General features: G+C 33.8%; 2 protein-coding genes across 2 annotated transcripts; one reads left to right on the plus strand and one right to left on the minus strand.

Moving 5' to 3' along the window:
• Positions 1-1,187: 1,187 nt before the first annotated feature.
• LOC104105185 (zinc finger BED domain-containing protein RICESLEEPER 3-like) lies at positions 1,188-1,502 on the minus strand. Its single transcript, XM_009613440.1, has one exon. The coding sequence runs from the start codon at positions 1,500-1,502 to the stop codon at positions 1,188-1,190; it is 315 nt and encodes a 104-aa protein (XP_009611735.1).
• Positions 1,503-14,412: 12,910 nt separating this feature from the next.
• Positions 14,413-15,099, plus strand: LOC138908452 (uncharacterized). The gene has a single exon (XM_070199118.1). The coding sequence runs from the start codon at positions 14,413-14,415 to the stop codon at positions 15,097-15,099; it is 687 nt and encodes a 228-aa protein (XP_070055219.1).
• The last annotated feature ends 8,897 nt before the right edge of the window (positions 15,100-23,996 follow it).

Below are 23,996 nucleotides of genomic sequence, written 5' to 3' on the forward strand. Positions count from 1 at the left end.
ATTTCTTCTATCAGATCAGACTCAACTAATGTGCAGGTTGGTATATCCTCAGGAGAGCTCAATGTTTAAAAGAGTGGTGTAAGAGCAGAGTTGAGGTAGACTATGAATCCAAGACTGATATTCAATCTAAGTATGATTGTTATTTTGAGCTATAGTTAGCAGATGCATGGATCACATCATTATATTTAACAGTAAACTAGTAATGCAGCATAGATTTCCCTCACATTTTTCACACATTCCCACCCGCTTCACAGACAATTGCTTTGAGACTCTCAGTTCTACACACAGTTGTCACCACCACAGCTATATCTAGATTCTAGCGTGTGAAATTAAACCCGCTAGCCTAAGTACAGTGAACTTCCCAATCACATGTAAATAGAAAAATCAACAACTTGCGGAAATAAGAAAATGAACTCAGTATAGAAAGAATAAAGAAACGAAGATCTAAAATAATCTCAAGCAAAGACTGAAACTTACATGAGTACAAAAGACTTCCATTGAAACATCCAAGTTCAATCTGCTAAATTTACCAGATTGAAGGTTGCAGTCAAAATGAGCACAAAACAAAAGAAGAGAATTGGTACAGAGTTGTCTGAGCTTAGTCCAACAATTTTGAAGTTCGACCAAAATAAAAAGGACACTAATTCATAGACTTGGTAACCCAAAAACTACATCCCATCTAACATGCCAATAGTTCTAGCTGACAAGAGTCAGAAATAAGCACCAAGTTCATCCGAACTAGTCAATACTCAAAGGCGCTCCAGGATATTCTAAAAGAAAAAAAAATTAACATATCAAACAATATAAAAAGAGAATCAAATTCATTAAGGATAAACTATGTAAATACCTTCTTCAACTTGCTCAATTTTCTGAACTTCCTCTAAAAGGTCTTGAAACTTGCATTCTTCGGAAGGTGACCGTATCCATTGTTGAGTGCAAATAAAAGCTTCTACCGTCTTTGGTGATAAAGAGCTCCAATAAGAATCGAGAATTCGACCACTGGTACTGAAAGCTGACTCAGATGCAACGGTAGAAATAGGAATAGAAAGAATATCCCTTGCCATTTTTGAAACAATTGGATATCTATTAGATGAAGCTTTCCACCAAGCCAAGATATTTAAATCCTTGGTCTTCTCTACATTATCCATCAAGTATTTCTCCAGCTCAAATTTTTTTTCAATATTTTCCTATTCTTCCAAATGTTTCTCCCATTGAGATTGCCATGCATCACCAGCTTCACTCATCGTACTAGTATCACCCCCAATATCATCATTAGAAGCTTCCAACAACGAATCATAGCGATCATATAAGTGATTCAAAACACCTACCACCAGATCCGACTTCAATCTTCCCGACAAAGAATCATATGATTTGCCAAGAATGAAGTTCACATACTTCATCTTATATCTGGGATCCAACACAACGGCAATAACCAATAGCATATTCAAATTCTCAAACATACCCCAATATTTATCGAACTTACTGTTCATCCTTTCAGCCATATCAATCAAATAAGAACTTCACTATGAGAATACTTAATAATAGCATTTTGAACATTAAAAAATTCATGGAAGAATGAATTTGAAGTGGTATATAAGCTTCCTGAAAACTTCAAAGTGGTCTGGTAGAAAATATTAAGGAACTTGATAAGAACTTTCACAATCTTCCAATCATCTTCAGATGGATGTCCTCTGATCCCACTCATCTCTCGAAAATATTGTTGGTACATATAGTTATCCATGTGCATTCTTGAAAATGCCTTTTCAAATTTCACAGCATTATCTAACATGGTATATGTCGAGTTCCACATATTCTCAACATCAAGACTCAAAAGACCATGAGTATCTATCTTAACTTTCTCAACATATGACTTGAAAGAAGCAAACCTTGAAGGCAAAGACTTGACATATTTTACTGTATTCCTTATATGAGAAATGGGCTCAATTTGTTCATCTAACTCATCTTTTACGATCAAGTTCAAAATATGAGCACTACATCTAACATGTAAAAACTCATTTCCCAATATCACCCCTTTCCAATCATCAATATATGCCTTCAAATGCTTTACGGCATCATCATTAGCACTAGCATTATCCAGGGTCACTGTAAACAAGTTCTCAATCCCCCAATCTAACAAGCATGCCTCAATACCCTTAGCAATAGTCTCACCCTTGTGATCCGGGGTTTGGAAAAAGTTAAGAATCTTCTTTTGTAAATTCCAATCATCATCAATCCAATGAGCAATTACAACCATATAAGTCAAGTTATGTTGTGATGTCCATGTATCACTAGTAAGACATACACGTTGGTTCTTGACGAGATTTTTAAGCTTTTTTTTCTCCTCTTGATAAATCTTCAAACAATGTCTAGCCACAGTTACAGGGGAAGGTAATTCAAAGTTAGGCAAGGCTTTAGCTATTAATTTCTTAAATCTTTCCCCCTCAACAACTTTAAATGGTTGCCCATCAATTATAACAAATTCCGCAATTGCCCTCCTAATATCCTCCACATTATACACCACTCTTTCAATAGAACTTGTATCAGTTTCTTGTCCCTCTTGTTTGATAGGCGTAAGTTTCGGTGTTGTTTGCTTCCTATAAATAAATCTAAAGGGAGATTTAGGACATTTCTCATCTAAATGTTTCCAAAATGCAGAAGTTCCATTAGTCTTGGTATCAAAAGCAAAGTGTTTTATGCAATAATTGCATTTTGTTCTATGTTTACCTCCTATATCAATAAATTTGGTAAAGTGATCCCAAATTTCAGACGTTTCTCTTCTAGTATTACCAGCTCTTTTTTGCTTTTTAGGAGGAGGGCCTGTATGATGACTGTTTTTACCTTTCTTTTGATGTACCACCGGCATAGTCGGAGGATTGTTGATAATCATCTCCACCTTTATTCCGGTTGAAGTTTCCATCTATTAAGGGAGTCCCTGCACACAATGGAGTAGGGAATATTTGATCATTTTAACAGGACAAGATTAAAACAAGAAAAAATAACAGTGACAGAATTTTTGCACTAAAAAATCATTAAGTGGATACCAAAAAAAAGGTATAACTTTCCACAACAGTAGGCAATACATTTCTTACGACATTGTTGGTTCATTAAACGGCAAAAAAGAAATTAGTACTACATTTCTACCAACATTGAAAGGGACAAAAGAACATAATAAATGGCTTTAATCAAACACTTTGGCCTACCAGACTGTATTTGAGCAGTGAGATTGGTACTTGCAGCAGTAGCGACCGACGAGTTGTAAACAAAACTTAGCAAGTAGCGACCGGTGAGTTCCAGTGAGAGTGAGGAGAAGAGTTTCGATTCTTTGGGAAGTGAGAGAAAACTTTCTTTTGTCTTATTGGGTTTTAGATTTGGGTCATGTTGCTGGATAGTGAGCTTTTACAAGCCCAAACCTGATATTCTATGTCAAAAGTCATAACATTGACAATTATAAAATAATTGAGAAAATATTTACAAATTACTAGATTATAATGTGCTGCAATTTTAATATAATATATTAGAATTTCATATGCAGGAGTCTTATAATCCAACGTAATATGCAGTCTTTTTGTACATATTTTTTTGTAGTTTTAATCGCGAAAGTCTCATAATCCAACATATTATGCTACAATTTTTTTGGGTCTTACTCGAATTTTAGTTATCCATTTTTGAATTTGCACTCCCTTTAAAAAAAATAGAAGTATGTAATTTATAATTACTAATAATAATGATAGCGTTTCCAAAAGTCTTGGGGAATGATTTAAAAAATGAGTAATTAATAATAAGGTAAAAACAGAAAGAAAAAAAAAAGGTTTAAAATTTAGTAAAGTGAACAAGTAAAATTTATAGTATAGTAAATAAATAAAAGTAAAGGGAGTAAATCAGGCTAATTTCGGTACGGTGTCAATTTCAGGCCTGGAATATGGGCCAGTTAGAAAGAAGCCCAAAGAATGAAAAGTATCCGATCAAGTATATGGGTAAAGATCCAAAACTTAGTACTGAGTGAAATCGGAAAAAAGAGAGACAGACGTTGGAAGAATTGTTGGGCTACGTTAGTGCAATAAGGACCAGGGGAAAAGCACGAGATATCGAGCACGTGAGAGAGACACGTCAGCAAGAATATCAAATGTGGACCCCATGAACGACAGGTCACTTCGGAAAGAAATGCACATGCCCCCACTTTTGTAAAGAAACTTTTATTACACCCAAAAATAAAAAAACAAATGGTTACTTTTGCTTTTCCATTTTCTTGGTGAGTGGGTGGGGAGAAAAGGGGGACCCGCAATCCTAATCTCACGCCCACGTGACAGCGTCACGAGAATGAGAGCGACGCACCGCAAAAGGGAGTAGTAGAAGCACGTGCTATCACGTACGCTAATTGGGTAGTTTGATGGTGTTATGTTGTTTTACATGTATCCCCCAAATTATGCCCATAATACTCCTCCTTACCATTCTCCCTCATGCCCCTCACATTGTTTTCTTTTATATTTTAATTATTAAATATTTAATTGTTAGAAATGATCTCCTACAATCATGTTAATGACAATAATATATTTAGTCACAATTAGAATCTAAAAAAGATAGTTGTATGCAGACCTTACGAAGATAAAAAAGCTATTTTTAATAGATCATTGGCTCAAAAACAGAAGAAAGAAGCGGTAACAAGATAATTGAAACGAAAAAAATAATATATACGAAAAAAAAATTAAGAATAGAAAAATATAAAGTTAATACTAATATTGTTGTTATGGGAAATAAATAGCTTGACTATCTACTAACCGTCTATACTATGATCATGTTACAATGTAAAGAAATATGAAATATACTTCTTATGTTTTATTCAGCGATCTCCCGTAAAAGAAATAATTAAAATAATATAATATTTTTAATAAATTATATCTTTCAATTCTCTAATCTCAAAATTTGAATTTAAAAAAAATTAATTAAGAATTAAGAAGTTCCAATTATCTCACCATATTGGTGGTTCGCATGCCCTTCTCCTTTGTTCTTCTATCTTCCACATAAGTTTATGTGTGATTCCAAAAGTAACCCTACCATCAGAGGACATACACCTGAGGTCATGACTCATGAGTGACAATGCCGCTACTGTTGTACACTAGTACCTAAGCTATTACTTCACTTCATATGTTACATGATCCTTTCATCCATTGACTAGGCACCATTGTTTGGCGTTATTTTCTCCTCTTTATTTATTTATAAACTTTTTTTTTGGTCATCTCTAAAAAGACGGTTACATGGATTAAAGTTCATGAATAAATTTCAAAATTGTTCATTCAACTTTGTGTTCATTAAAAAAAAGTAATTTTTCTTCTTTTTGTTACGTAAAAATCATTCTAACTTTGTGTTCATTACACAAAAATCACTTCTTTTTTTTTGTAACACAAAAATTATTTTACTTCACTCTATTTATCACAAAAGTCACATTGGCCAAATTTTATAATATATGTACTTGACATTATAAATCATTTCATTTATGTAATACCTTCTATATTATATACTATATAATATATTTTTACCTAGGTATTTTACTTATAATTAAAATAACTTTAAATTATTTTATTTATTATTTTTGTAATATATCCATACATTTAATTTTTCCATGGCACTCAATTTATTTAATCATATTCAAACATGAACATATTTTACATATAAAAATGATTAAAAATTTATTTTTTAATATTTATTTAAAATAATAAAAACAAATTTGTTTAACAAATTATAGTTTTTTATAGTCAATAAAAATTTTAAAAAAAGTTTCAACGATATTTGTGTTTAATATTAAGTTTTTAATGCTTTATCTATTAATATTATTTATTTAAAAGTATTAATCTCATGTGTCAAATTGCTAAATGTGAGTATTTTATTTATTAAATTAATTAGTATGGCTTGGCTGATAAATCAATGAGCTTTGATTTTTTAAATTTTTATTAAACATATTTCATTAAGCATGATTAAGAACGTGAATTTGAGATTTGTTCACGGTAATGTTACTAACAAATTTAATAATGCTACTTATATATCTTGAAAATTAATATTAAGAAAAAATCAAATGTACGAATGTATTATAAAAATAATAAATAAAATAATATTAAGTTATTTTAATTATAAGTAAAATACTTGGGTAAAAGTATATTATATAACATATAATATAGAAGGTATAACATAAATGAGAGGATTTATAATGTCAAGGACATAATAGACTTTTCAGGTGAAAAGGTTTGTAAAATTTGGTCAAAGTGATTATTGTGATAGCTAGAACATAATAAAATAATTTTTGTGTAACAAAAGAAAGAAAAATAATTTTTGGGTAATGAATACAAAGTTGAATGACTTTTACGTAACGAAAGAAAAAAAGTAACTTTTGGATAATGAACACAAAATTGAATGACCGCCCATAAAATTTATTCGAAGTTCACTGCCATTGACAATCCTACTCTAGCTGGAAGACAGTATAAAGCTTCCTTAATTACACTTGAGATGAGGTAAATATAGTTACCGTTGGTTAGCCAGAAAGAAATAATCATGTGATAATCACGTAATTAAATAAAATAACCAAGACTTCTGCTGATCTACATTACACCAAAAAGTTTTTTCTTTTTTTTTTTTGGTTGAGAAATTCGGCCGCATTTTAAGAAATGAAAATCAATTGGCAATCAGATTTTTTTAGAATGGAATTTATAGATATGAAAATAATACGCTAAAATTACAAGAAGATGTTATATTTTTCATTTTCAAAAGGTTATGTGTAAATATACTTATGTTTTGATCATTATGAAGTGAAACATAACATTTCATTTTGTATGGAGTAGGTATAATATTTAATATTTTAAATTTAAATTGATATTTTTCTCAAAAGATATTGCGTAATAAGATATTCACTAAAACTTCGAAAGCGTATTGGCAAATGTTCAGCTTACTGCAAATGAAAATTTATTATTAAAAAGGGATACGGGTAAACAATAATAGGACTTACAAATTTTGGATTTGAGAATGGGTACCTTTAAACTCATCCGAAAACTATTAGGTCAAATTAAATATAATTACTACTTTAAAGAAACACATGAATCTCGTATTATTGCTGCAATAATTAGATACATTTTTTAAATATGTTGGTAGTGGATAACAATTGACCTCTGAATTATTAATGAGAAATAAAGAGGGAAAGACCCTTGGAAGGTTGTCCTTTAATTCAATTTGTGAAAGGTTTGGTGGGCTTACCGCTTGCAAGTTGCCACTAGCTCCAACAATTAGAAATTTGAGGTACTAACAATTATGAGCTTCTCAAAAGATTTACTCAAAATAGTAACTTAATTATTTCCTTCATTCAGGAAAAGGGTGATTTATTTACGGTCACAGGATGTTTGTATTGGCTTTTAAAAAGTACTCCATTCGATTCATAATAAATGATTTTTTAATTTTTTTTTGTGGTCCAAAATAAGTAATTTTTTTGAATTTCAAGAATGAATTAATTATTTTTTTCCTATATTGGCCTTGGAGTAAATAATGTTGGAGTATGTGTTAGGGGTGTTTATGTGAAGAGATAGTAAATGTTAATATAATCAATTTCATTGTTAATTAATGTTAAAAAGTGAATTTATTAATCTGTGTGAAAACATCCAAAAAATCACTTATTGTGGACCGAAGAAAGTAGCTTTTAAGCTAAAAGCCAAAAGACATAAGTTAGTAATACACAACTTTTGACTTTTGGCTTATTTTTCTATCATTGTCAAACACCACACAAATTAGAAAAGTACTTAAAAGTCAATAAGCACTTAAAATAAGTCAATCCAAACACCCTCGTCACTTTCTATTATTTTTATTTTTTCAAGTGCAATTTTTGTTGCTATTTAAAAGGATATAATCTTTTTTCATATTCAAGTTTTCACATTGTATTCAAAAGAGTAACCTTCTGTAAGGGAGAACTAAGACATCTAAACGAACCATAACGACTTCACCAAAATCCGTAGCAGTCACGTTTAACTTAACGCCGTTCCGTTGAGAAAGAAAAGAGGTGGTCCCCACCGCACGCGAGTTGCGAAGCACGGCAAGGTATGGGCGCACGTGAGAGGCTGGACTCTATCTCAGCTCACGTGTGATATTTTACCATCCCACGTATTCACCTTAATTAATTCTACATCACAATTTCGGCTCTTCCCTTTTTGGTACTGGGCCCACTTCATCTTTATGGGCCCATCTCCTTCAGTCCAGTCTTTATTTGAATGTGTCCAACAAAAGTCTATTTCCCTATCTCCTACTCATTAGTCATTCATCATCCGATTCATCCCCATCCAAACTAATCTGAAGAAAAGACATTTACATCTGAAAAAAATGGATTACTTAATAGGGTGTGCTTGGTATATGAAGGTAGAAATTCCGAAAAAAAGTTATTTTTTGGTAACCAAATATTATGAAATATTTTGTTTGAAAAATAATTTTCAGTTAAAGGGATATTTTGCTTATGCATTCAAATTTCAAAGAGGTTCTCATTGTTTTTCTCTAATAGGGATCTATTGGAAATAGATCTTAAATTATAGAAACTGTTGAATAAAGAGACAAAGTATCTTTTGGAAAATAGTTTTCGGGTATTAATTTCATTCATTACGTAACACACCCTTAATCTGTTAGGTTTTGTTTTTTCTTCTTGTTGCTACACAAAATGTATTTCTCCCACGTTATAATGTTGGCTAGATATAAACCTAGCACGTATATTACATCATATTTACATTTCTTAGTCTTTTATATTGGTGCCGTTGAGTCTGTTAAATAAGAAAAAACTTTTGAATTCATATAAAAAAGAAATTACGCCAACCATGCTAATTAATATATCAGTAATACTGTCGTTAGAAAGTTGGGTAATCATATTTTTTCTTGCTCTTTTGAGCAAAAACTAGAGAAGAATGTGTAATACATTTGACAGCATATTTTTCCATGAATATCAAGTTATCAACGTAATGCGTTTGTTTAAATTATATTAATCTTGTCAAGTAGAGAGTTAAATTCAACTATACAAATAAAAAAAAGTATTTGTTGTCACGCAATTTCATTTTTTTGAGCACTTGTTAGTTGTTATCATCCTTTTTTAATTAATAAAAACCTTTTCTTTTGAGAGAAATAGACTCGTGAATGATAGAAGGAAAGATATTTAAGGAAAAATTATAATAAGATTTAAATTCTTCTTTTAAAAGGTGTAAGCTTAGAATCATAACAAACTACTGCATTAATCTTTTGTCCTCTGCCTATGCAAACAAATTACTATCTGACAATTACTCGCATATTTGTGTTTTTTTGTTGTAAATAAACTTACCGCAAAATGTGAGCGAAGCAAGTTTGGAAGCATTTCTTTCCCCTGATTGGTTTGTATTCATAAGTTGGATGAGAAAACGATTTAACTTATACACAATAACATTATAAATATCCCTTAATAATACCGATAAATTTAAACAATTTATAAAAGTGTTATAATCGTTTAATCAAATTATCAATTAGTACTTCATAAAATATATCTGTAATTATTTAATAAATGAATAAATTAATTAAATATTTTGTTCACCATTAGTGCATACAACTTAAATTCATAAAAAAGTAGAAACATCAATTAAAATTCAAACAAACAGGCGAAGGAACCCCCTCTCCATAAGTTAGAATTAAATATAAACATGCTACAATTAAGAAAAAAATCAATACAGTGTTATTCAGAAAAGTGTTTTGAATTATGGTTCAAAATGAAAGAAGTAAAAAAGTCAATATAATATTAAATAAATTAGTCCGGATTATCTTATACTCCTTGTATTAAAACTAGTACAATAATGAAAAGAAAATTAGATTCGAGTATAACGGGCGGGGACCACCACATCACCGCGTGAGTTGGCCACGTGATTTGGGAGGCGGACGATGCAGCAACTAGACATTTTATAATCACGTGACTCTACCGGAATTCAAGGTAAGACTGCCACATGTCGTGTAATGGCCAACTTTTATATTTTGTAATTATCCCGGAGCTAAGTTTTATTCAAAATCCCACAAATAATTAAAAACAAATGGAGAATAAAGAAAAGCAGAAAGTTACATATACATTATCCTAATCCTCCGACACAATAAAATCATATTTAACTGATCCCTATAATGATACCTTTAAGTAGAGAATGTCCACGCTACAGGGAAGCTTCTTCTTTACAATCACTTTAATTACTAATTAATTTAGTTTTACTTTATTTTGGAAGAATTAATGGTAAAACTAATGATTGAATCTTGAATCTTTCTGCTTTGTTCCCCCTTCTCTACATTCACATTTTTCTTCCAATACAATATTAATAAATAAGATATCTTTCCCCTAGAATTAAAACTAGAAAATGCATAAAATTAGCGATTTTTATTCTTTTCATTTTCTATCTTGATGTCTGCACAGTTTGTTTTCTGAAATCATTAACCTTGTGTTACTATAACAAATAATTCATCAATTCTTGTTGGGTATTTTCGTTTTAATATCCTAATGACACTATAAATTGCCTGTAGATCTAATTTTAGGACACTTTTAATTATTTGAGAGAGGACAACAAACAACAACAGCATACGTATAGAGGACTAAAGTATGTTATATATAGGACCTACGTAAAAAAGTACTGTTATCTTATTTGTTCCTTGACAAGCAACGCCAAATTTTAAAAAAAATAAAAAAATAAAGCAATTGAAGCTGTGTTCATGAACCTTGTATGCGGTCTTTGAGAAATGCTGGAATCTTCTCTTTTTTATTAATCTAACATTGTAAGCATCGCCTCTACATTACTTAGTTAAATCATGTTAACTTAGTGTATTTTCATTGACTAACAAAAAAAGTCTAATCGTTGGTCAGTCTTAACTCTTAAATTAAAGGAGATTAAAGGGAGAGGGGGTGTTTGCAGGATAGCCCATTTCCTCTTTCTTGCAAGAATAAATAACAAGCAGGTACATGATCACTCGATATAAATCCAGATATATGATTGTGTTATGACTATGAAAAAATTTTCTATTCCCATAGCTAGGTAAATTTCTCAAAAAAATCTTTTTAATGAGCTTTATGCATACGAATTCGAATCAATCGAAACCTAAGACACCATAAAAAACAAAAAATAAGACTAGTTAAAATATCGGTAGTTAAGATAAATGAGATATATTACGTACTTTGTTTAATTTGTTGGGAAAAGTCAAGCTAACCAGCTAAGGGAAGGTCCAACGGAAAAGTGTACATGGGGTCCAGTGGGAGCGTAGTGAGAGAAGATCTGTGGTTAGTTGGAGTGTCCTATATATGTCCTAACTCCCGAGCAGTAGAACTGTAGAAATGGCAGAGTACCATTTTGAACAAGTAGCTACTTTTGTCGTGTTGTGCAATAGCACGTGAGTTGCAGTGTTTAACTCACCTGCCCCCCACCCTTTTCTTTTATACTTGACCATAGTTTACGTACGTATTCGACTATGGAAGTACTGCCCCACTTTCCTCTTCCAAATTCGTTTTATTTCTGTGAATAGGGAATAAAACAAAGAAGAAAGTTAACACGTATAGTAACAACGACCACTTAGTTAAATTCCACCATTGAAGTATGAGGAAGGTAGTTAATTTTAGTTATTAATCAATCCAATCAAAGTGTTAATAATGCTGAATAACATTAAGCTATAAATTACTTGACCATTGTTTAAATCCAATCTCTGTGGAGACGATAATTAAACTATACTATCTAGCGAGTATCAATTTCGTATTGTGTTTTACGCTCGTCGAATTTTGACGTCGTTGCCGAGGATTGGCAATCAATAGTGTTCAAAATAGTTTTTGGTGTTAATTCAGGAGCCAATTTTATTTTATTCTTCACGGTTTTTCTCTTCCGTGTGCAGGCAACAGGTTAAGTTCTTTGGTGTATGACTCGATCTTCTTCAAAAGAAGTGATCCCATCTGATCCAGAGGTGGAAAAGCATCTGCGACAGCTGAGGAAAGAGAAATAATTCACCAGAAAAATCTTGGGCAATCTTCAACGCAAGAGAACATGGCTAAGAACGGTGAGGAGATAGTTGATTCGGCTACACGGGAAGCAGCCCAACAGGAAGCAGCTGCACAGGCAGCTGCTGAAGCAGCTCTCGGAGCTAGGGGTGTTCATAAAAAACCGAACCAAACCGACTAAAAAAATCCGATACTTTTTAGGTTTGGTTTGGTTTTGGTTTTAAATTATAAAAACCGATCAAATTTGGTTTGATTTTGGTTTTAATAAAAAATAACCGAAAAATCGAACCAAACCAACTATAAAAGTAGCTATTTAAATTTATTATTACACCTATATATATGTATATTTTTATATAAAGTTTCTAAAATTTTATGATAAATACTAGTCATTTGTATTTTTAGTCTAGTTCTTTGCTATTATAATAATCTAATTCTTTGCCTTCTAGTTTGATTGGTAGTTTTCTTTTGCTAAGTACAAGAATTTATTTCATGTTAAAAATAATCGATTTTTGAGTACTTAAATTATTCATCACTATTTGAGTCAATTATCATCAATATATCTTGGTAAATGATAGATTTCTCAAAGAGCAATTAGTTTTTAGCGTTACGTTGAAAATGTAGTCGCCGGAATATGCGTTTGGTATTGTATGTCTCATATTTAAGAAACAATCGATAAATAACAGAAAAAGCCAAAAAACCGACAAAATCCGAATCGATAAAAACCGACTTAATTGGTTTGGTTTGGTTCCAATATTCGATAAAAACCGACCCAAACCGAATCATGAACACCCCAACTCGGAGCTGATGAAACGATATACGGGAATGAAGGACGAAGATTCAACCTGAAATGACCTCTAGTTGAAGACGAATTTGAAAATAATAAGCCTAGGCCTGGACGATCACTGGGAGACTACGCCAGGCCAGTCTACAACCAAGGTGTATCTAGTCTGCGACCTCCTCCAATCGCGACCAATAATTTTGAGATCAAGTAAGGGCTACTTCAGACCATTCAGAACAATTGTGCCTTCCGAGGCAAACCCAACGAAGATCCTAATACTCATTTGATGGATATTGATGAGATTATGAATACCTTCCAGCACAATGGGGTATCGAAAGATGCTATCTACTTAAGGACATTTCCTTTTTCACTGAGGGAAGATGCTAAGCACAAGTTGCGGAGTTTGCCGACTGGGTCAATTCAAACTTGGGAAGACATGACAAAGAAGTTCCTTGAAAAATATTTTTCAGCTGCAAAAACAGGGAAAATACGAAGAGAGATCCACAACTTTGAGCAGAAAGATACAAAAACGGTGTTTAAAGCATGAAAAATATTTAAGGATGGGCTTGTGGATGCAACTCCAAGATTTCTAAGATGGGCTGACACCCTCTGGCAGGAGGACACAAAACAACGCAGTTGGAGGTCCTCTAATGAAGAAAACTCCTGAGAAGATTGTTGCAATTCTAAATGAATTATTTGAAGATACAAATCAATGGCATGCAGATGATAACGAGAGAAGGAAAAAGGTTGGGGTACATCAAGTGGATTCTAACACATCAGTACAAGCCTAGCTAGACACCATGGCCAGAGAGATAAGAAATTTAACCTTAGCCAAGGTCCAGAGCCAGTCATCTACGATTTGTGATTTTTGTGAAATGGGTCATCCAATGCATGAGTGTCAGGCCTCAGCTACAGATGAAGTGGTAAATGCTATGGGAAGTTTTGACTGAGGCAACTATCAAAGTGGTAATAATTTTAACTCTATGGGGCAGAGGTACCAAAACTTTTCTTGGAGTTCACCAAGTGGTAGTCTGAACTCATGGCAGCAGAATAATCCGAGACCCAGAAACAAGGAGCTCCAGGATTTCAGAATCAGTAGAGGCGGCAATACCAGCCTCCACATTCTAATCAGTCAGCATGGTAGATCTAATGAAGGCTTTTATTATTAAGACGGATGAGAGATTTGAAACTCATGATGCAGCTATTCGAAACTTAGAAAGGCAAGTGGGGTAGATTGCTAGTCTGTTATCCGAGAGGTCTACGGACAATCGAAAGGAATCTAAAGGAAATAATAAATGTAGTGTCTTTGAGGAATGACAACGTATTGCAAGATCCGTTGGTAGCACAGAAGAATGAGTTGACGTGAAATCAAGTTATGAATGAAGGAGAGCAAAAAAGTGATGTGCATAGTAGGAATGCAGTGAGGGCAGAGCAAGAGGATGATCTGAAGAAGAAGAAGAAGAAGAAGAAGAAGAAGAAGAAGAAGAAGAAGAAGAAGAAGAAGAAGAAGAAGAAGAACAACAACAACAACAACAACAACTCTTCAGTTCCAACAAAGAAGAAGAAAGACAAATAAAGAAGTAACGATGATATCGAATATGGTAAATATATGCATGCTCTACATTTCCCTTAGAAGCAAAGAAGAGAGTAGATGTACAAACAATTTGGGTATTTTCTAGAAGTGCTCAAGCAGGTGCATGTTAATGTACCTTTCACAGAGGTGCTTTCACAGATGCCGCCATATGACAAGTTCTTAAAGGAGATATTGTCCAACAAGCGAAAAGTAGAGAAGACATCGGTAGTCAAGTTCACAGAGCATTGTAGTACTATTCTGCAAAATAAGCTCCCTAAAAAGTGTGGAGATCCAGGGAATTTTACTATACCTTGCTCTATTTACAGGAAATTGGAGGGGGAAATTGGAGAAATTCGATTGATACTTGTGCCCTTGCAGCTGGCGGATCAGACCACAATCATACCTGAAGGAATAATGGAAGATGTGCTAGTTCGGGTGGACAAATTTGTGTTCCCCGTGGACTTCATTGTGGTGAACAGGGAAGAGAATAAGGAAGTCCCTTGGATTCTAGGGAGACCCTTCTTGGCTACTGGCGGAGTGATTCTGTACATTCAAGCAAGGCAGCTCATGCTAAGAGTTGGGGAAGAAATGGTGGTCTTTAAGATGGAAGGATCAATGGGGCCCCTAAAAAAACTAGCTGGAGAGAGCAAGAATGATAAGTGTGGGGTGTACCCAAAGAAGATAGAAATGAAGCTCTCATCATGGATGTGTGCACTGGGTCAAGCATGCAAAGGAGATCCTGACTTCGATTCAGACCCCGACTAGATGAATCAAGGAAGTTTCCTTTACCTCTTGCTTTTTATTTGTGTGTCATGGGGACATGCCACAATTTAAAGTGTGGGGTGAGAGATATAAATACGTACATGTATGTTTGTTTTCTTGTGTTTTATTTGAAATTTTTTTTTGACTTTTCCCGACGATGGATTTCCTCGACGGTCTTCCTGAGGGATCAAAGTTAAAGAAAAAAATATTTTTGTTTTTCTTAGGTAGTGTAAGAATTCCCCTTTGATTTTTCTTTGTACCGCGATTTTTTTCTAAGGTTTTTTTTTAACCGGGTGTAGTTAGTTTTTCTTTTATTAGAAATAGTGAAGTCTTGTGCTATGGTATTAAATGGAGATGCCTTTTCATGAATTTGTTATGCCTTGAGAGGAGTGAGTACCTTGGTTGTGACGTCTAGGCTCAGTTCTTAACTCATGTATAAGTGCCTGAATTTGATGGGTTTGATGTTACTTAACTGCTTTGACCAGAGAGTCGTAATAGATTTGGTCCTAAGTGAGTTATGTGCCAATGTGTGTGTTGAGATTTTGTTGATATTTTGTGCATGTCAGTTGATGTCTAAATCTTGCCCCGTATATTTGCAAAGCAAAATAGTAGTCTTATTTAGTCTAAGAAGTGATATAGGCATTTCATTGTTGAGCCAATTATATGTTTATGACCCGCCTAGCTGTTGTATATCCTAGTAGCCCCTTTGAGCATGTAATCCTATTTCTTTGGCAACCACACTACAAGCCTGATCCATTTTGTTTGAATTGACTATCTGTTTGAATCTTTTACCTCTTTTGAGCACTTGAATTTGTTAGAAACTTGTAAAAACTAAGTTGAGGTATGCGTGATGGTAGGCTATAATCCCGTATTTTAGTCACTTATTGCACTCTAATTCACTACACTTTATTTATGTTGAGCTTTAATTAGGCATGTCTTGCACTTATTGTGTGTTTTATGCTCTGTCGGAGTGTTTTCGAGCTATGTAGATGTTGTGGCATGAATTCATGCTATTTTTGAGTTTTGAAATTTGAGTAAAATCCCAAAGATTAAGTCGGGATCGAGTTCGGGGATCAACGGATGATAGTAAAATGAAATGAAGAATTGAGCAGGCATATTGCACAGTATCCAGTAAATTGTACATAACATTTCGCTCGGAACTCTGTTTGGGCTTCACAATATATCGTTGAAAAGCTATTTAAAAGGGCTACAACTTTTATGTTTTACACTTTCCCATATTTCCAACTTATATAACCCAGGTGCGCGACCAAGTGCGCGATCGCGCACTCGATGCGCACTTAGGGCAGAATGCTGTGCAAAGTGCGTGACCAGGTGCACAATCACGCATGTCCTGTCCGGGAAAAGCCCTATTTCGTTAAGAAAGGGTAGTTTCATCCTGGATTTATTTTGGGGGTGGATTAAATACCCTAAAAAACTATTTTTGACATACCAAGACCTACGAAAGCTAAGGAGAAGAGAGAGAAGCTATAGCACAAGGATTTCATCCTTCCTTTCTCACTCAAGATCCGGTTTTGGATTGTATTTTTGTTTTTCTATACTTTTATTTCATTTGTGAAGAACTTCTCCATGTCTATGGAGTAGAACCTTTTGGGCTTTGATGGATTTGGTGTATTGATGGTTGTTTGTGTATTATAACTCTATTTTTATGTATTTGAGTCGTTTTTGGAAGATTTAATTGTTGCATATATGTTCACTTGTTCTTGTAATCGAAAGAGGCATAACTTGTGATATATTTGTACTATATTGTTGGTTTGAGTTCATAAATTCTTTTAAGTAATCGAAAGAGGCTAGTTTAATCCTTGATTAAACCTAGTTAGGAGGATAATCGAAAGGGGTTCTCCTAAAGATCAATCCATTACGAATTCTTGCATATCTTCACCGAGATTAAATTGGTTCATATTGTGAGGTTGAGACTTAATCGAGAGAGGAGTTTCTACTAAATATTTGTACTGATAATTAGGTGAATTCGATAGACTCACTTAAACATTAGAAGTGAATTATCTAGAGTTAGATTCCGAACAATTATCTTGCACCTATCCTATCAACCCACATGTTCTCCCATTGATAACTTCCTTGCTTACCTTTATTGATATTGTCATTAGTCAATAGTTTAGGTTCTTATTTAGTTTCAATTCTTAATTGTATAAATCTCCATTGTTGATCCTCGTGGATAGTAATCGAGCTATGAACTACGAGAATACTGTTTAAATTCAATCCTTGTAGAGACGATAATTATACTATACTATCTTTGACTAGCGAGCACAATTTAAGTGTGTGTTTTGCGCTCGTCAAATTTTGGCGTCGTTGCCGGGGATTGGCAATCAATGGTGTTTGAAGTAGTTTGTATTGCTAATTCAGGAATTAGCTTTTAATTTTTTCTTTTATTTTTAGTTTTGTTTGGTTAACTTCTCTTCAAGATTTCTTCTGTTGAAGAAACCTTGAAGAGCATATTCTTTAGATTAAACTCTAAAAGATGTGAAGATGGAGTACAACCAGCCTGAGAAAATGGTTGAAGAGTTAGCAACTGAATATTATCAGTGGTGTGATACATGTTTTAAATATGGTGGAAATCATCTATGGGTTGATTGTCAAGCAGGTAGGTATTCTTCCTCTGGTTCATCTTTTGAACACTCTCACTTTGTCTCTAGTTCGTACAGGTATGAGGATTCATATATGTACAATTCTGACTCTAGTTGGGATGAAAACCCTTATTATGATTGGAATGCAAGCGAAGTGAGGAACCCACCTTAAGAGGAAAATGTCAGTTTAGAAGAGCTTATGTATAAGTTCATTAATAAGGTGGATGAGAGGTTAAAGGAAGAGAGGTTCACACATGATGTTGAAGCCTCTAACAACCTGATAATGCATGTGGATCAACTAATAAGTACAATTTCAAAAAGGTCATTGCATTGTGATGGTGAATACATGGAGGAGATACCCAATGAGAATGAGCCTACCCGAAATGATGAACATCTACATAGAGAGTTTTTCACTCTGCAAGAGGACTCTGTCTCAACTGAGATGATTGAAGATGAGGCTTTGGTTGATTGTGCATCAATAAAAGAAGAGTTCAAATCCCCTTCCTCCAATCCACATTTATAATTTTTAATATAAGAGAATGAGGAACAAATGGTTTTAGACATACCAGAAGAATACTCAGATGATCTTTCTTCTTCATTTTCTTATTCTAACCTTGATCATATGAATTTTGTTTTTGGGGATTTACAGGAATATGCGTGGATTAATCTTGTGAATGAATACATAAACAAGTTGAAGACAATCATACAAGAACAATCCACGCTCAAAATGAGGCCAAGAAAGAAAGAAAAGAGCGGGCATTTCAAATATCCCTAAAGGACATTGGCCTAATGAGCTCCATAAAGAATCTCGAGGAGCGAAATCGAAAAATGCATTCAGAATTAGGGGTGGAGTTCACAAGTTCTCGGAAACGGAAAAAGTCCATAGAAGTTTTCTTTACCTCTTGCTTTTTATTTGTGTGTCATGGGGATATGCCACAATTTAAAGTATGAGGTGGGGATGTAAATATGTAAATAAATGTTTGTTTTTGTTTTTTGTGTGTGTCGTTGCTTTTGATTGAAATTTTTAAAGTCGAATTATATATATATATATATATATATATATATATATATATATATATATATATATATATATTATATTATATTCTTTAGGTAGTATAATGAATTACCCTTGGTTTTTCTTTGTGATGCGATTCTTTTCCAAGGATTTTGTTTGAACTGGGTGTAGTTAGTTTTTTTTTAGGAATAGGAAACCTTGTGTTGTGATTTTAAATGAAAGCAATATCTCTTGACTTTATTATGCCTTGAGAATAATAAGTGCTTTAGTTGTGACGTTTAGGCTCAATTTTTGACTCTTGTATAAACACCTTAAATTGTATAATCTTAACTTTGCTTAACAACTTTGATTAGAGTGTCTTGATGAGTCCGATTCTGAGTGGGTTATGTGCCATGTGTGTGTGAGGTTTCGTGTATTCTGTGTACTGCATTCATATATTCTGTGCATTGTACGATCTTAACTTTGCTTAACCACTTGGAAGTGATATAGGCGTTTCTTTGTTGAGCCAGATATATGTGTTTACCCACCAAATTGTAATGTATCTTAGTTAACCCCCTTTGAGCCTATAATCTTGTTTCTTTGGCAACCACGTTACAAGCCTTACCCATCTGTATGAATTGACCATCTATTTGAACTATTACCTCTCATGAGCACTTGAAATTGTATGAACTTTGTAAAAGTTAAAGTGTGCGATGGTTGGTTTGGCTTTTGAGTGGAACTATTGAACTAAGGAGAAAGGTGCACTATTTTGAAAAAGAAAGAGCCACTTGAATTGAAAAAAAAATAAGTGTATGATTGTGAAAAATATTCCTTGATAGTGATTAGTGGATGTAATTGTGCTTAAAGAAGTAGGGAGTTAATATATATTGATGTGAAGGTGGAGTTATGGTTTGACATAAGTGTGGGATTTTGAATGGTCAATTGTATGTATTAAAGTGCTTAGGGAGGTGTAGTCAATATATCCAAATGTTTCCTACCCATCCCACAGCCTACATTACAACCAATTAAAGTCCTACTTGATCCTTGACTGAATAAGCTCAATTAGTAGAGTAGTACATTACGGACAAGCTTATGGTACATCTTTTGTTGCACATGAATGTTGTTCTGAGAGTGAGCGGATTCTTCCTATCTTGAGCTCCTAATTGTTCTTAAATTTTATTATTTGTGGAACTACTCTCTATTCTTGTGTGAGGGCACTTGATTCATGAAGGAATGGTAATGTCATTGACCTCTGTGTTAGAGTAAGTGAGCAGGTTGTGAAAAATGTGTGGTGTTATTGAGTCAACTCTTGAGGCGAGGATGTTACGGTCTTGTGCTTAATTTGTTCTAATATTCTTGGTGTGATGAGTTAGGAGACTTGCTTAAAAAGGTCATGTCTAAGTGAAGTGTAGTTTGATTGCTCGAGGACGAGCAATAGTTTAAGTGTGGAGTGTTCATGGTAGGCTATAATCACGTGTTTTAGTTGCTTATTGTACTCTAATTCACTGCACTTTATTTATGTTGAGCTTTAATTAGGCATGTTTTGCACTTATTGTGTATTTTATGCCATGTAGGAGTGATTCCGAGCTATGTAGATATTATGACATGAATTCATGCTATTTTTGAGTTTTGAAATATGAGTAAAAGCCCAAGGATTAAGTTAGGATCGAGTTCGGAGATCAACGGATGATAGTGGAACGAAAAGAAGAATCGAGCAGGCATATTATGCAGTATCCAGTAAAATACACATAACCTTTCCCTCGGAACTCCGTTTAGGCTCTACAATATATCGTTGGAAAGATATTTAAAAGAGCTAAAACTTTCATGTTTTACACTTTCCCAAATGCCCAACTTATACAACCCAGGTGCGCGACCAAGTGCGCGATCACGCACTTGGGGCAAAATGGTGTGCAAAGTGCGCGACCAGTTGCGCGGTCACGCATGTCCTGTCCGGGAAAAGCCCTATTTCGCTAAGAAAAGGTAGTTTCATTCGGGATTATTTTGGGGGTGGATTAAATACCCCAAAATACCATTTTTGACACACTTTTGACATACCAAGACCTAAAAAAGCTAAGGAGAAAAGGGAGAAGCTATAACACAAGGATTTCATCCTTCCTTTCTCACTCAAGATCCGAGTTTGGATTGTATTTTTGTTTTTCTATACTTTTATTTCATTTGTGAAGAACTTCTCCATGTCCATGGAGTAGAACCTTTTGGGTTTTGATGGATTTGATGTATTGATGGTTGTTTGTGGATTATAACTCTATTTTTATGTATTTGAATCGTTTTTGGAAAATTTAATTGTTGCATCTATGTTCACTTGTTCTTGTAATCGAAAGAGGTATAACTGTGATATATTTGTACTATATTATTGATTGAGTTCATAGATTCTTCTAAGTAATCGAAAGAGTATAGTTGAATCCTTGATTAAACCTAGTTAGGAGGATAATCGAAAGAGGTTCTACTAAATACCAATCCATTACGAATTCTTGCATATCTTCACCAAACTTAAATTAGTTCATATTGTGAGGTTGAGACTTAATCGAGAGAGGAGTTTCTACTAAATATTTGTACTGATAATTAAGTGAATTCGAGAGACTCACTTGAACATTAGAAGTGAATTATCTAGAGTTAGATTCCGAACAATTATCTTGCACCTATCCTATCAACCCATATTTTCTCCCATTGATAACTTCCTTGCTTACCATTGTTGAGATTGTCATTAGTAAATAGTTTAGGTTCTTATTTAGTTTCAATTCTTAATTGTATAAATCTCCATTGTTGATCCTCCTGGATAGCAATCGAGCTACGAACTTCGAGAATACTGTTTAAATTCAATCTCTGTGGAGAGGATAATTATACTATACTATCTTTGACTAGCGAACATAATTTAAGTGTGTGTTTTGCGCTCGTCAATGCGCAGGTTTTTGAGTGGAACTATTAAAAAAAAAAAGAAAGGTGCATTATTTGAAAATATATGAGAGCCACTTGTAGAGAATTGAAAAAAAAAATGAGTTTGCTTGAAATGAAAAAAATCAGAACTTAGAAAAGAAAAATAATTGATTCCTTGCTAGTGGTAGTTCTCACCTTGTCTGTACTTAAAGAAATTGGGAGCTTAATATTATTATGTGTGAAGGTTGGGGTTTGGTTTAACACAAGTTTGAAGTTTAAATTATTTATGTATATATATTAAAGTGCTTAGGGAGGTGTAGTCACTATAACCAAATGTATCTTACTCGTCCCACAACCTACTCTATAACCAATTAGTAGAGTATGACACTATGGGCAACCATATGGTGCGTCTTCTGTGGCACATGAATTTTAATTCTGAGAGTGAGTAAACTCTTTTTATCTTGAGTTCCTACTTGTTCTTGAATTTTATTGTGTGTGGAACTACTCTCTATCTGTGGTGTGAGGGCACATGATTTGCGAAGGAAAATTAATATCTTTGGCCTTTGAGTTAGAGTAAGCGAGTAAGATTTTGAAATACGTGATAGGTGTGAGTCAAGTCTTGAGGCTAGGATGTTATGATATGGTACTTAGTCTGCTTTAAATATTCTTGGCATGATGCGTTAGGGAAGTTGTCTGATGAGAAGGTCGTCTCTATGTGAAGTGTAGTTTGATTGCCCGAGGATGAGAAATGGTTGAAGTGTGGGGTATTGATAGTAAGCTAGGAACACATGTTTTAGCCGCATTTCGCACTGTAATTACTGTATTTTGAGCATGTTTGAGCGTAAATGATGGCGATTTACACTTATTTCGTGTTTTATGCTTTGTAAGAGATGATTCCAAGTTAAAAAGTTATTTTGGAGCTTAATCGAATAATTTCAAGCTTTAAAGTCTAAGTAAAAGGCCAAGGAATTAAACCGGGATCGCGTCCGGGGCTCGTGGACCGGCGTTGCATACAAAAGTTGGAAGAAAGCGCAAGGGCTAGAGCAAAATGTACTAGTGCATCGCATAAGGTGTGACATGGAGTGACGCATTAGTAAAAACGTTCGTTAGAAATTTGAGAAGTTCAAAGACTTGTAGTTTTTGAGTCTGACAGAAAAATACACTAATGCGATGCATAGCGCGTTGCATAGTGCGGCGCATTAGTATAAAAGTTTGTCAGATAAGCTAAGTTCAGAGAGTTTACAAACGAGCAAAATGCACTAATGCAACGAACCCTTTGTTGCACTGTGCGACAAATGAAGTGTAAAAAATTTGCAGGTTTTTTCACTTCGGTTCAAAGAGGGTAGTTTCGTCCGGGTTCGTTCCTACTTGGTATAAATACACTGGAAACACATTTTTTGAAGGTGCTTTTTACCTACGGAAGATTGGAAGAGCATTAGAGACTCAAAGCACAAGGATTCATCATTCTTTCCTCAACTCAATACTCGAGTTTGGATTGAGTTCATATTTTTTGATTATTCAACTTTATTTGTGATGAATTTCTCCATAAATATGGAGTAGTTTACCTTAGGGTTTGAACGATATTGTGTTTTGATTGATATTTATGGATTTCAACTCTATTTCTTTGCTTGAATTCGTTTATGGAGATTTGAATTGATTGCAACTTTATTCGCCAGTTTATTTAATCAAAAGAGGAATATTTTGGTGATTATATTTGTATTATTTTATTTGATTTAATTCAGTCATTATTTTAAGTAATCGAAAGAGTTTGTTGAATTGTTGATTAAATCAAGTTAGGAGAACTTTCGAGAGACGTTTTCCTGAAGACTAATCCGTTAACGCATGCTTGCATATGTTCATAGTGCTTATATTAGTTCACCTTGTAGAGTTAAGATTTAATCGAGAGAGGAGTCTTGACTACACGTTTGAACTAATCATCTAGTGAATTTGTGAGAATCATTAGAACTTTAGAGTGAACTGAACTAGAGTTGGATCTCAAATAGCTATCTTGCACCTATCTTGTTATGATCCTTATTTCTCTCTCCCATTGATATTTCGGTGTTGCTCAACTCTTGTCTTTCTGTAATCAATTGTTAATTATTTTAGTTTCATAGTTAATTTTAGTTATTAATTTTTAGGGCCTAAAGCCACTACTTTAATGGCGTTAGGATTGAGCCACTTCTGCTGGAATTACTTGATTATGTACGACCCGAACAACATGATTATTAAAAGAAAAACATTGAGGCACACAATATGTGGAGTCTAGGGAGTTATCTAAAAGAAATGAAGCACATTCGAAGGTAAGGTCTATTCTAGCTTAGTCGTAATGGCCAATTGCCAGCCCATAAGTTACTGTTGAGATCACATGATTTGTTTCGACATGGGCTTATACTAGGACTAGTATAATCCTCTGC

This window comes from Nicotiana tomentosiformis, chromosome 3, assembly GCF_000390325.3.
Source record: "Nicotiana tomentosiformis chromosome 3, ASM39032v3, whole genome shotgun sequence".
In the NCBI taxonomy this organism is placed as follows: domain Eukaryota; kingdom Viridiplantae; phylum Streptophyta; class Magnoliopsida; order Solanales; family Solanaceae; genus Nicotiana; species Nicotiana tomentosiformis.

What these genes read in the sequence shown, in the direction of transcription:
- LOC104105185 (XM_009613440.1), bottom strand. Translation starts at nt 1,502, where the DNA reads ATGGCTGAAAGGATGAACAGTAAGTTCGATAAATATTGGGGTATGTTT.
- LOC138908452 (XM_070199118.1), top strand. Translation starts at nt 14,413, where the DNA reads ATGTACAAACAATTTGGGTATTTTCTAGAAGTGCTCAAGCAGGTGCAT.